Raw genomic sequence first — 10,809 nt, 5'->3', positions numbered from 1 at the left:
TTTGATGGGTTTATAAAGCCTTCAGTTTAGTTCTAAATTTAAAATTTCTAAAAATTCAAAATTTTGAAATTTTAAAATTTCAAAATTTGAAGTGTTTCGAAAAGACTTTAAGGTTTGAAAATTTGAAAAGTTTAAAATTAAAAATTTTTAAAATTTGTAAATTTTGAAAATTTAAAGAAAAGGATTTACGGTTTGAAAATTTAAAATTTAAAAAATTTGAAAATTTCAAATTTAAAAGATTTGAAAATTTAAAATTTTGAAAAAATAAGAAATGACGCAATGTCCATAATAATAAAATCAAATCAAATATTGATATAAGAATAAATTAGGAAAAAAATTTGAAGGAACTTAAAGAAGCAAATACTTTGAAATTTTAAAAAATTTCAAATTTAAAATTTGAAAATTTAAAATTTAAAATTTTGAAGTGTTTCGAAAAGGCTTTAGGGTTTGAAATTTTGAAAAATTTAAAATTTAAAAACTTTGAAAATTTAAAAATTTAAAATTTTTGAAAATTTTGAAGTGTTTCAAAAATGTCTTATAGTTTGAAAATTTGAAAAATTTAAAATTTAAATTTTTTTAAAACAAATTGAAAATTTATATTTTTTTGAAAAAAGAGGAAATAACGCAATATTCATAATAATGAAATAAAATCAAATATTGATATAAGGATAAAATAGAAAAAAAAAATTAGAGAAGTTCAAGAGGGGAATCCCCTTTATATATAAAATAATATATAGATTAAAAAATATTTAATTATGAAAATTAAGCTAATTTATTATTTTATAAATTTCTGTTCATATTTTATCAACCCATTTAGATGGTGTGTTTTTTCAAAGTTCTTCCTCCAACAATATTTTATAAAAATAGCTATTGACACCTCACTAAAATAATATTACTTACTCATGTATATATAAAAGTATAATTGAAAAATAAATATACATTTATGTATATGCTAAAATTACTCGTATATTTGTGTTACACTTGCTCTATTGAGTGATGAAAAGTGCTACCACTTTACCACTTTCATCAACATCAAAAAACACGATGAATTGGTTTTGTTAGTAATCTTTGTAGGGAGAAAAAGGTAGAACAATTCTCCCTTTTCTATTTTGGTTAGAGTCTTCCTCTAACGCTCTCCGTCACTCATCACATGCATTCTAGATCAAAAACAAAAAAATTACACAAAATATTCTTGTGTGTATTCGCATAATATTGACATGAAAATACACCTAGAGAGAATGAAAAAGAGAGGAAAAAAAAGTGCGTGAAGATACAAAAGAACAAGTTTTGCAAAGAAAATAACAAATTTGTGGAGAAAAGAGAGGAGAAATGAGAGACAAATAAATATAATGATAAATAATATATAATCATAAAAAGTGTAACAAAGAAGTTGGGTAGAGTGAAGAAGAGAATGTGCATATAATGACGTTTCGAGAGAGATTCTTGAATGACGTAAGGAGAAAGAGAAAAAAATGGGGTTGAAAGAAATTTTTTTTGATTGAATAACTCATGATTCCCTAATTGCAATTTCGAATTATGTTTACCATTACTCCATAATTCATAATTTAAAATTTAAAATTTAAAATTTATTTTTTAAAAATAAAAAAGTCACAAGACAAATATATTCTCTCATATGTTTTTAAAATAATAAAATAAAATATAAGTATAAAGATAAAACAAAAATAAAATAAAATGACGGTTCATAAAGAAATTCTCTTTATATTTTTAAATAATAAAATAAAATATAGGTAAAAATAATAAAATAAAATATAGGTATAAAGATAAAATTGAAATAAAATAAAATAAAAAAGAAATCCTATTTATACAAGTATAGATTAATCTCCATTATCTTTTATCTTTATTTTAAAATTAATATTAATCTTATATCTTTATTTCAATTCTTTTTTATACAAAATTCTTCTCAAAGGTAACTAAATAGACATATATATTAAGCATTATAATAGGATTTTTATAAGAGAATTAAGAACTATAATTTAAAATTGCAGATTTATCTTCTATGTGTCAGCTGCATATTTTGGAATTACAAACGCAATTTTTACAATATTTCTTGCATGATTAGGAGGATTTGTTGTATATAGTTTTTTGAATTATTTTAGTGACTTTTATTGGTCTTAATTATTAATTATAGTTAATTTTAAAACTGTATTTTATAAAATATCTCATATATTTGAATAAAACTTATTAAATTTCTTTAGAATAAATAATCCAAAAGTCACCATTGAAATATACTGAATTTAGCAGAGATAAAAGATATAAAAGTGGAAGAAGTAAAAGAGTCCAAATTAAAAATACAAATGTCAAGAAAATCTGGTTTTATAAATTGTGCAGATTTTGTAAATTGTGATTGAAATATAAAACAAAATTTGGAACCCGTTCAGACTGCAAGAAGGAGGTGCAGGTAGGAAGACTGGGGTGCAGAAGTAATTGTCTTCACTTTTTCATCGTCACAAACCAACCGTTGTCGTTTGATCTGATGTCTTAGGTTCCCTTACGTTTTCGCCAGCAAATATCGCAGTCCTTCAAATTCGTCGCGAAATCTGAACCCTTTTACCGTCTCTGCGAAATTGCTCCCAAACATTTGACTCAAGTACTTCTCCAACAATCAATTTATCATTTTCAAATTCAACATTTTTTCACGTAAATTTGATACCTTTTCCTTTTCTTCTTGGGGACATAACAGATTTCGTTTACTGGTCAAAAGGGAAAAGCAAGGAGCCAAAATCCATGGAAACGCAGTATGAGGAACTCGCGACAGAAGACTCTATTCTCGACAGTTCCTCAGAAGATGTTGTGGGTAACTTGAAAAGTTTCATAAAGTTATAATATTTGTTGTGTTTTTTTTTTTTTGGATTCTTAAAAATCAAGTTTATAGTGAGTGTGAAGTGTGATTGCTTTTGATTATTCTAGGAGGAGGAGGAGATAGAGAAGGAGTTAGCTGATGTAACGTTTGAGGAGCTGCAGAAAGCACGATCGAATGGGGCACATGCTTTTTTCCAGAAACCCAAAGAAGACAAAAAGTTAAAAAGGGCTAACAAGAATAGGTATTGTAATTGTAACAGTTTAATAGAGTTTTTCTTTTTAATTTTGATTCTTTTGTCCATGAAACCTCATGCAAATAAATTTTTAATGTTTTACTAGGCCTATGGAGGCCAGTAGCAAGAAGCCAGTTTCTGCTTTTAGAGAGGCCATCCAAGCTCCAAAGAAGGTAGGTTTATTTGTTCCTGGTAAAGAGTGTAACTTTCTATTAATTTTTTTCTTTAAATTTATGTTGCTGCCTTTCATTAATTTGTTGAGTTGTAATTTTAACTCCTCAAATTCTGAGGCCTGGTAGAAGCTTGCATATCCTTTTAATATTTTTGATCTACTAGGCTACTACCCTGCAGTGCCATTTGCAAGATTATGTAGAGTAGGAAGACCAATTGCAGTATTTTACTTGTTTGCTTTATACATGCACACACATTCTCACATATAAGATTTTGGGTGTCATGTGTGTAAACTTTGGATATGAGATGGGTTAAGTGAGTTATTGCAATGCCTCTTGCCACGTTAGTGCTTATTAGAAGTTTTAAAATGTTTATGCTGGTGCTATGATGTTGAATTGTGGAAGTTATGTTAAATTTGAAAACTGATATGATTAATGATCTTTTCATTTTATATATCTGTATATTATTCTGACTTTCTATACTATTAATAATGTCAGGTTGTACGTGATCCACGATTTGAATCTCTTTGTGGTACACTTGACCCTGAAGGGTATGTTCAACTCAGGACATGTGTTCTTTATTCTTCTTTTTCTTTTTCTTTTTAATGTTGTCATCATGTACACTTGTTTAGTTGCAATCATCATTATAAACTTCAAGCAATTTCATCATTTCATGCTACTTTTGGGTTGTGCTAGTTCTGGTTGCCTTTGCTATTTTAGAGCATGTCTAGTCAAGTGTCACTACTTAATATCTTAAGAAGATGCTAGTTCCGATCTTATGGAGGAGTCAACATAGTGAGAACGGTTTAAAGCAGTGAAGAGAAACATGTAAATTTCAAATGAATGACTTTCTTATGTCAGGAAATTTTAAACAGTAGTCAAGTTTTTAATAATCCTTGTTGTAGGTAATAATCTTTTCGTTCTCATAAATAATTATCTTTCTATATTTAAGGAACTTCTGATATCCTTACTTCAAACATATTATGCCTCTACTATGTTGAAGGATCCTTATGTTGTATCTTAGTGCATAACCAAGTAGTTTCAAAGTATTGATAAATGTCAGAACCATGACCTTATCTTAATAATTCTATATTTGATTCAGCACCCGTATTCAAGAACGTTTGTGAGATATGATGTTTGCCTTACTATAGGAATGCGGGGGAGATATATTGAACATCTGTTTGATTGTCTAGTTCTCGAAGTGCTTCTCACAATGTCTGTCCTTTAGGTCTGTAGTTTTTGGTTGGGATTTTTATTTAACTACATAATTGATAGTTTCTAGCCTAGGTCGCAGGCTCATAGCATTTGCTTTCTATGGATTTTATTTCATGATTACGGGTAACAGGACTATATTTATACTATTTATATGAACAATTTAATGCAAAAGGTTTATGTTATTGGTTCATTTTAAACAGTGCTTTCAACTAAATTTGGAAACTTCTCTTGTAATATATGTACTTGGACTTGCAGGTTTAGGAAGAGGTATAATTTCTTATATGAAAACGATCTTCCTGCTGAAAGACAGGTAATCTTCCAGATAATATGTGTAGAAATTTTTGTAGGGCTCATTCTATGAACTCTGATTATATAATCTCGCTATGCCAGGCTCTGAAGAAGGAATTGAAAAAGTATAAAGATCCGAAGCGCATAAGTGAAATAGAAGAACATATATCATGGATTGTACGTAGTTGACTTTTACTAGTTTGTCTTCTACCTCCAAAACTATGACATTTATTGATTTCCTCGTCATATTTACATGTTTTTTTCAGGATAAACAAATGAAATCTGATTCAAGGAAGAATATTGATACGCAAATATTGGCTAGGCATAAAAAGAAAGAGAGAGAAGCAGCAAAGGAGGGGAAACGTCCTTTTTATATAAAAAAATGTAATCCTTCCTGCCATGCTCTCTTTTTCATTCACAAACAGATAACTACATATTAAATGAATTAGTGAAGCATCACTATAGATGCTGACATCCTTTTCCATTCCTTGCAGCTGAAATACGGAAGCAAAGACTGTTTGAGAAATATAATAATCTCAAGGTATACATCTCTTAGAACATCTTTTTGTGTTTACCCTTACCCCCACCCTGTTATACTACTTGTTGATTGTCTTTTCTACTAAATCTATTTATTCATCATTTTAGTCATCTGGCAAACTTGAAGCATTTGTTGAGAAACGGAGGAGAAGGAATGCTGCCAAGGACCACAGATACATGCCGTATCGTAGATCTGGTGATGTGGAATAAATTTTGTACCTTTAAGACTCTTTCTTAAGCTATAAATATAATGGAATGTAGCACCAAAAAGAAAAATAATGTATGTTTTTGGCTGCCAGTTTTGGGGATGAAATATTGACGTTTGTTGATGATATTTGTTGTGTGACTCTTGAAGATTTACTAATTAGGGATTGAATTGCTGGCACTAGGCTACAAGGAAGTCTTTTGATTCTGTGTTATGTACTCATGGAAGGAATGTCTTTTCCGTTATCATTAAGTCTAAGTCGTTTGTTTTAGGAACCGTTTGTTTAAGATTTTGACTCAAAAGAAAATCTGAATATGAAAAAAAGCTTTTGTATTACTCTCAGATGCTACTTTGTTGAGTAGCTTTTGAAAGATATTTCATTAAACGTGCATGCTACCAAATGTGAGAAGAGAGGTGTGTCTTTAACAAAACTCACCGTTGATGACTTGATTAACCAACTGCTTTGCACACTCAATTTGAAGATTCCTATAAACTTTTTAATGTTCTTTTCATGATGTCACCCGAGTGAAGAAAAGTATGACAAAGCTTCTTTGTTCATTTGCATCTTTGGAGAGATTCATGTTCAATCTCTCCAGATTTCAACCTGCAACTCCATAAATTTAAATATTCTAAATTTACCCTTCTGTTTTTGCATTTTGAGTCTCAGTTTAGATTGTGTAATTAAGAGACCTCTCGGATTATACAATCTGGAACATTAAACACATTATTTTAAAGTTCAAAACATATAATCTAAATATAAATTTGTATTTCGGAACATTCAGTGGAAAACACAATACACAAATTTACAGATCGAACAATCCGAAATACAAGTGAATTCAATGCATGAAGCATAATAATATTATAATAATAATATAGTTATTCCAATTTTATAAACAATAGTTATTTTAAATACATTGTTTATTTTGAAACTAACACAGAATCTATAAACAAAATATCTAGTAAGCACTACCGAACATAAATCTAACACACACAAAACAACACTAAAATATGTTTTTGCAAATCAAGGGAGTAAGACACCACTCAGAGTAAGAAAAACAAGGTAATGGTACCTTGAAAACGATCCACGATCCATCATCCCTCCTTTAAAGATTATCTTATTTTTGAGACTCCAAATTTCACTTACTATTGCGATCCAAATTGTCCCCCACACTGCATTAACAGAATTGGATGCGTTACGCAACCTAAATTGTTGAAAATGAAAATGCGAATCCGAGTGGTTCACAGACACCAAACCTAACCAAACATAACATTGACTCCAGACAACCCAAGCTAACCTGCACTTGAAGAACAAATGGCTGCATGACTCCTCTTCCAACTCGCACAAAACCTGTGAGTGATGAAATGAAGGGATCTATATAAAATAAACTTAAAAAAAAACTCTTATTATGAATAAATATTCAAATTGTAAATTAATTTTGGAAGGATAAATGTCTCCGTTAATAATGTATGTATACAAGTGACTGTTTATAGATTTTTTCTCAAAATAAGTCTAACTTTTTAGAAAAATTATAAAATAAGAGTTTTTTTAAAATTATTTATGAATACGAGTTGAGAGTTCTTAATTATTAACATAATTTGTCAATAAATAGATAAAAATAGATTTTTTTTGTTATAATTTTTTTTTATGCACTTGGATTTCTTTTTAAATTTTGTAGTTTTCTTATTGGAAATTGAATGAAAAGAATTTCCTGTTCACTTCATTCTCTCTTTTTTTCATTATCAGATAATGGCATCTCTTTCTCTTCCCTCCACCATTTTTCTTTTTAAAAAATAATCAATAATTATTTAATATTTGAATTCTTTTTAATCAACATTAGTTAATGGAAGGGAAAGGACGAGACTTTTCTTAAATATTGACTATTAAAAGAAACATAATCTACGTTCATTAATAATTTTTGTAAACAAAGTTATCTATAAATATAAAAAAAATCCACTGAAAAAGTCACAGGGTTTTATAAAATAAAATAAACATATTTATATTATTTAAAAAGTAAACAAATTCACTAAAAAAGTAAAAAAAAGTCAAATTTTAAAACACACTCCATAGTCTCCTTTTAAAAAATGAGATTAAAAAACAAAAAGTTATGTAAAATTTGAAAACGCAATTTACCACCTCTAGCCATATTTAAAAGAATTTTGATAGGGTTTTATAAATTGAAATTAAGATATTGAATTTGTTTGTTTTTCCCTTTCCCTCCTTCTTTTCTCTCAACCGAACAGTCGCTCCACCACATGGAGGCAGCCGCAGAACAGCCATTGTTAAGGCCCTCACCACACCCGTACTCTTTCTTCCTTGTCCTTGCCACGTCACCAATCATTGACAGTTAAAATATTAATATTTTATTGTAGATATAAAATATTTCACTTAAATTTAAGTGAAATTTCACTTAAATTTTTCTCAGTCAGATCAAAACACATCTTCATTTCTCACCATGATTGGTTGAAACATGCTCGAACCAACTAGTGATGAAGGGTGACAACGTTATAGAAAGTCTCTTCGTAATAGTTTTTCATAACAATCAGTTTCAATTTCCAACGGTCAATAACGGTCAGTTGTGTCTCTTAGTCCCTATATAATTCCCATGCATTCCACCTATATTATCTATTATTCTTTTTATCTTTGTTTCAATTACCGACAAATCGTGTCAGAAGTTAATATTCTCAGTGGCGGCGCTGCTTTCCAGCGCCGCTACTACACACATTTTCCACCGTGATTAAGTGTTTTGTGTCTTCAATGCATCCATGGATAACAATTGGAATAACTCCTCCGACTTATTTGACAACAGTCCACTTATTAGTAACTATATCGAACCAGACCCCGCACTTGTCTATATATTCAATGACCAACCCAATGTACTGCCGCAGCAACGAAATGCAGAACAAAATGATCCTTTTGTGGTTGAACAGGATCATGTTTCCTTCACTGGTTTAACCATTGAAGATGTATCCACTCATAGCGATAATGATATCACCACAGGAGGAGTTTCTAAATTGGATCAGGGGGGTTGGTCGATGAGAAAGCGTAAATTTTCCTTCATGGATTCAATGATTGAAGATCATCCCATGCATGACAAAGATAATTTTCCCAACGGAGAAAATATGAGTGCACACATAAATCTAAACCAACTTCGAGTTTGGCCTCCCGCACCATTTGATATTGATATTGACACTTCCTTTGACCCGTTTCTTCATAACTTGATCGACCGGGACATCTCAATTTTCGATCTATCCAATGATGAACTCGTTTCACCCTCCTTGCAACAAAATGCATTGCCCCAACACCAACAGCAAGTGCCACAAAATGCACTTTCCAAACAACAAAATGCGCTGCCCCAACTCCTGCATACACTGCCCCAAAGCCAAAATGTTTATCAATTTGGCGTTGAACAGATTCATGTTCCCATCCTGAATCCAACGTTCCAAGAACAATCCTTGCATGTGAATTGTAATTTTACCACAGGAGGAGAAGTTCCCAACATCGACGTGGGTAACCAATCCATGGCTGAACATCCATTGTTAAGGCATGGTATACTGAACGAGGAAGACGTGATCGCAATTGATCATTGGCCCTCGTCATCAAAGTTACTATCTTGCTCTTGCTGTCAAATTCTTAGACAAATAATTCACACAGATGGTAATTATTAAGTTTTGAATACAATATGCACCCAAATATATTTAATTTTTCCGCCATATTTTTTGTCTTGTTTTCATTTTCTTCAAATTCTAAATACTGGCAGGTTTTAAGTTTGAAAAGCTAGAGATTCATGGATCGCTCGGGGTGATTGGCCACGCGATATTCCACATTCAGGATATGACACCAGGGGGTGAACCTCCAAGAGAAATTTATCAAATGATAGAGTAAATTCTAACTTCCAAGTGTGGTGCTGCTATTTATTTAGCATGTGTTGAAGTCATAGTTTTTAGTTCCTATCTGCATTTATTAATTAACCTTCATCTTTTTCTGTATTACCAGTTTGTGCGGCAAAAGCATAGAACAAATAAGGAGTTTCCTGGCAGCGTACTGCAAGGATCAGACAAGATTAGGGCTCGTTACTCTTGATGATCCGTTGTCTTCGTATTATGATACCATCTGCACTGGACTTGATTGGGTTGAACATTATAATGACGGAGACGATGACTTGAGTCCACGTTGGTCTTCTTCTCTTAACTGTCACATTTTCTCTTCGACCAATCATGACAATTTCACCCTTCAATCGTGTTTCCTGAGTTTTGAATTTATTTTTTTTGTAGCTAATAGCACAGAGCCTGAGTCTGATTCTGAGCCCGAACCCGAGCCCGAGCCCGAGCCTGAGCCTGAGACTATTCCTGAGTCTGATCCTGTTCCTGAGCCTCATAATGGAGAGGCTTCAACTACTAAGCCTAAGCCTAAACGTAATATGGCAGTTCAGGTAGTACATTTTGTGTTTCTTAAGATGTTTTGCGTAACGTACTGGTTTTAAATGTTTTATCTCTTTTTTTGCCTTACACAGAGGAAGAGAGTACCAAAGATGACAATGAATGATTTGAGCCCTTTCTTCCATTTAACTATTAGGGATGCAGCGGATAAACTGGATGTAAGCGACTCTGTGGTGAAGAAAATCAGCCGCTTGGGAAACTTGAAAAGGTGGCCCCAAAGAAAGGTTTGCATGCATGCAATCTCTCCTTTAACTTGGTTTTTGTTCTTTGATTTTTGGTGGATTGATCACTATTTGTGTTGAACATCATCGTCATGTGTCTTGATATGCTCAGCTGCAAAGCCTTGCGAAGGATGTGAGAGTTCTGAGAAAAGCACTGAATTCACCCTATGAAGGGACAAGCAAGAGAGTTCGACAAGAAATTCAAAGACTCCAGCGAGAAATGGTTGCAGTTTGTGGTGGAGTTGCCCCAACCGGAATAGAAATGCTCCAATTGGAAGAAGAATAGTGTTATAGGGTTAGGGTTATTCCGTTCTTTAATACTTTTAGATTAGTTCACGGTGGTGATGCATGTGGTGACTCTGAGTGTTTTTGTCGATGTTAAATTGTATTTTATTTATTTCCTTTGTGAAGTTACATTTTGTAATAAGTTATCTTGCATGAAACTATTAATTCTGTCATAACTAATTCCTTTTTAATTTTATTCTTAAGATTAATTCTAATAAAGATATTGATTTTTATTATTATGTAATAGAAAACAGGTGTTTCTAGATGGTAATGGTGATTTCTCTGATGAAAATTTCACTGACAAAAATGCAAGAAAATTATGTGTGATCCAGTATAAAAAACAGAAATAATTAAATGTAGAAAAAAATAACTAATTGAATTTAATAACCCAAAAATGT

The 10,809-nt window shown here is 31.3% G+C and overlaps 1 protein-coding gene across 4 annotated transcripts; it reads left to right on the top strand.

Moving 5' to 3' along the window:
* The first annotated feature begins 2,374 nt into the window (after positions 1–2,374).
* LOC137821909 (uncharacterized) lies at positions 2,375–5,743 on the top strand. 4 transcript variants are annotated; one of them, XM_068626705.1, is made up of 10 exons: positions 2,375–2,608; positions 2,702–2,811; positions 2,929–3,062; positions 3,160–3,226; positions 3,722–3,774; positions 4,694–4,748; positions 4,829–4,903; positions 4,993–5,110; positions 5,221–5,267; positions 5,372–5,743. In XM_068626705.1, exons 2-10 carry the CDS (start codon positions 2,746–2,748, stop codon positions 5,471–5,473), a joined length of 717 nt encoding a protein of 238 aa, XP_068482806.1. In that variant the 5' UTR covers positions 2,375–2,608; positions 2,702–2,745; the 3' UTR covers positions 5,474–5,743. The 4 variants fall into 4 exon arrangements, with proteins under 4 accessions (XP_068482806.1, XP_068482809.1, XP_068482808.1 ...); XM_068626708.1 differs by having other exon boundaries at positions 2,403–2,608; positions 2,723–2,815; XM_068626707.1 differs by having other exon boundaries at positions 2,403–2,608; positions 2,702–2,815.
* The last annotated feature ends 5,066 nt before the right edge of the window (positions 5,744–10,809 follow it).

This window comes from Phaseolus vulgaris, chromosome 9, assembly GCF_000499845.2.
Source record: "Phaseolus vulgaris cultivar G19833 chromosome 9, P. vulgaris v2.0, whole genome shotgun sequence".
Classification (NCBI taxonomy): domain Eukaryota; kingdom Viridiplantae; phylum Streptophyta; class Magnoliopsida; order Fabales; family Fabaceae; genus Phaseolus; species Phaseolus vulgaris.
The sequence above is the reverse complement of the archived record's forward strand: the minus strand, read 5'-3'. Positions and strand labels throughout refer to the sequence as shown.

Excerpts from the sequence above, each read along its gene's own strand:
- LOC137821909 (XM_068626705.1), top strand. The coding sequence starts at position 2,746 with ATGGAAACGCAGTATGAGGAACTCGCGACAGAAGACTCTATTCTCGAC. Across the intron at positions 3,227-3,721 it reads CCATCCAAGCTCCAAAGAAG|GTTGTACGTGATCCACGATT; the intron begins GTAGGTTTATTT and ends TAATAATGTCAG. Across the intron at positions 4,904-4,992 it reads AAGAACATATATCATGGATT|GATAAACAAATGAAATCTGA; the intron begins GTACGTAGTTGA and ends TGTTTTTTTCAG.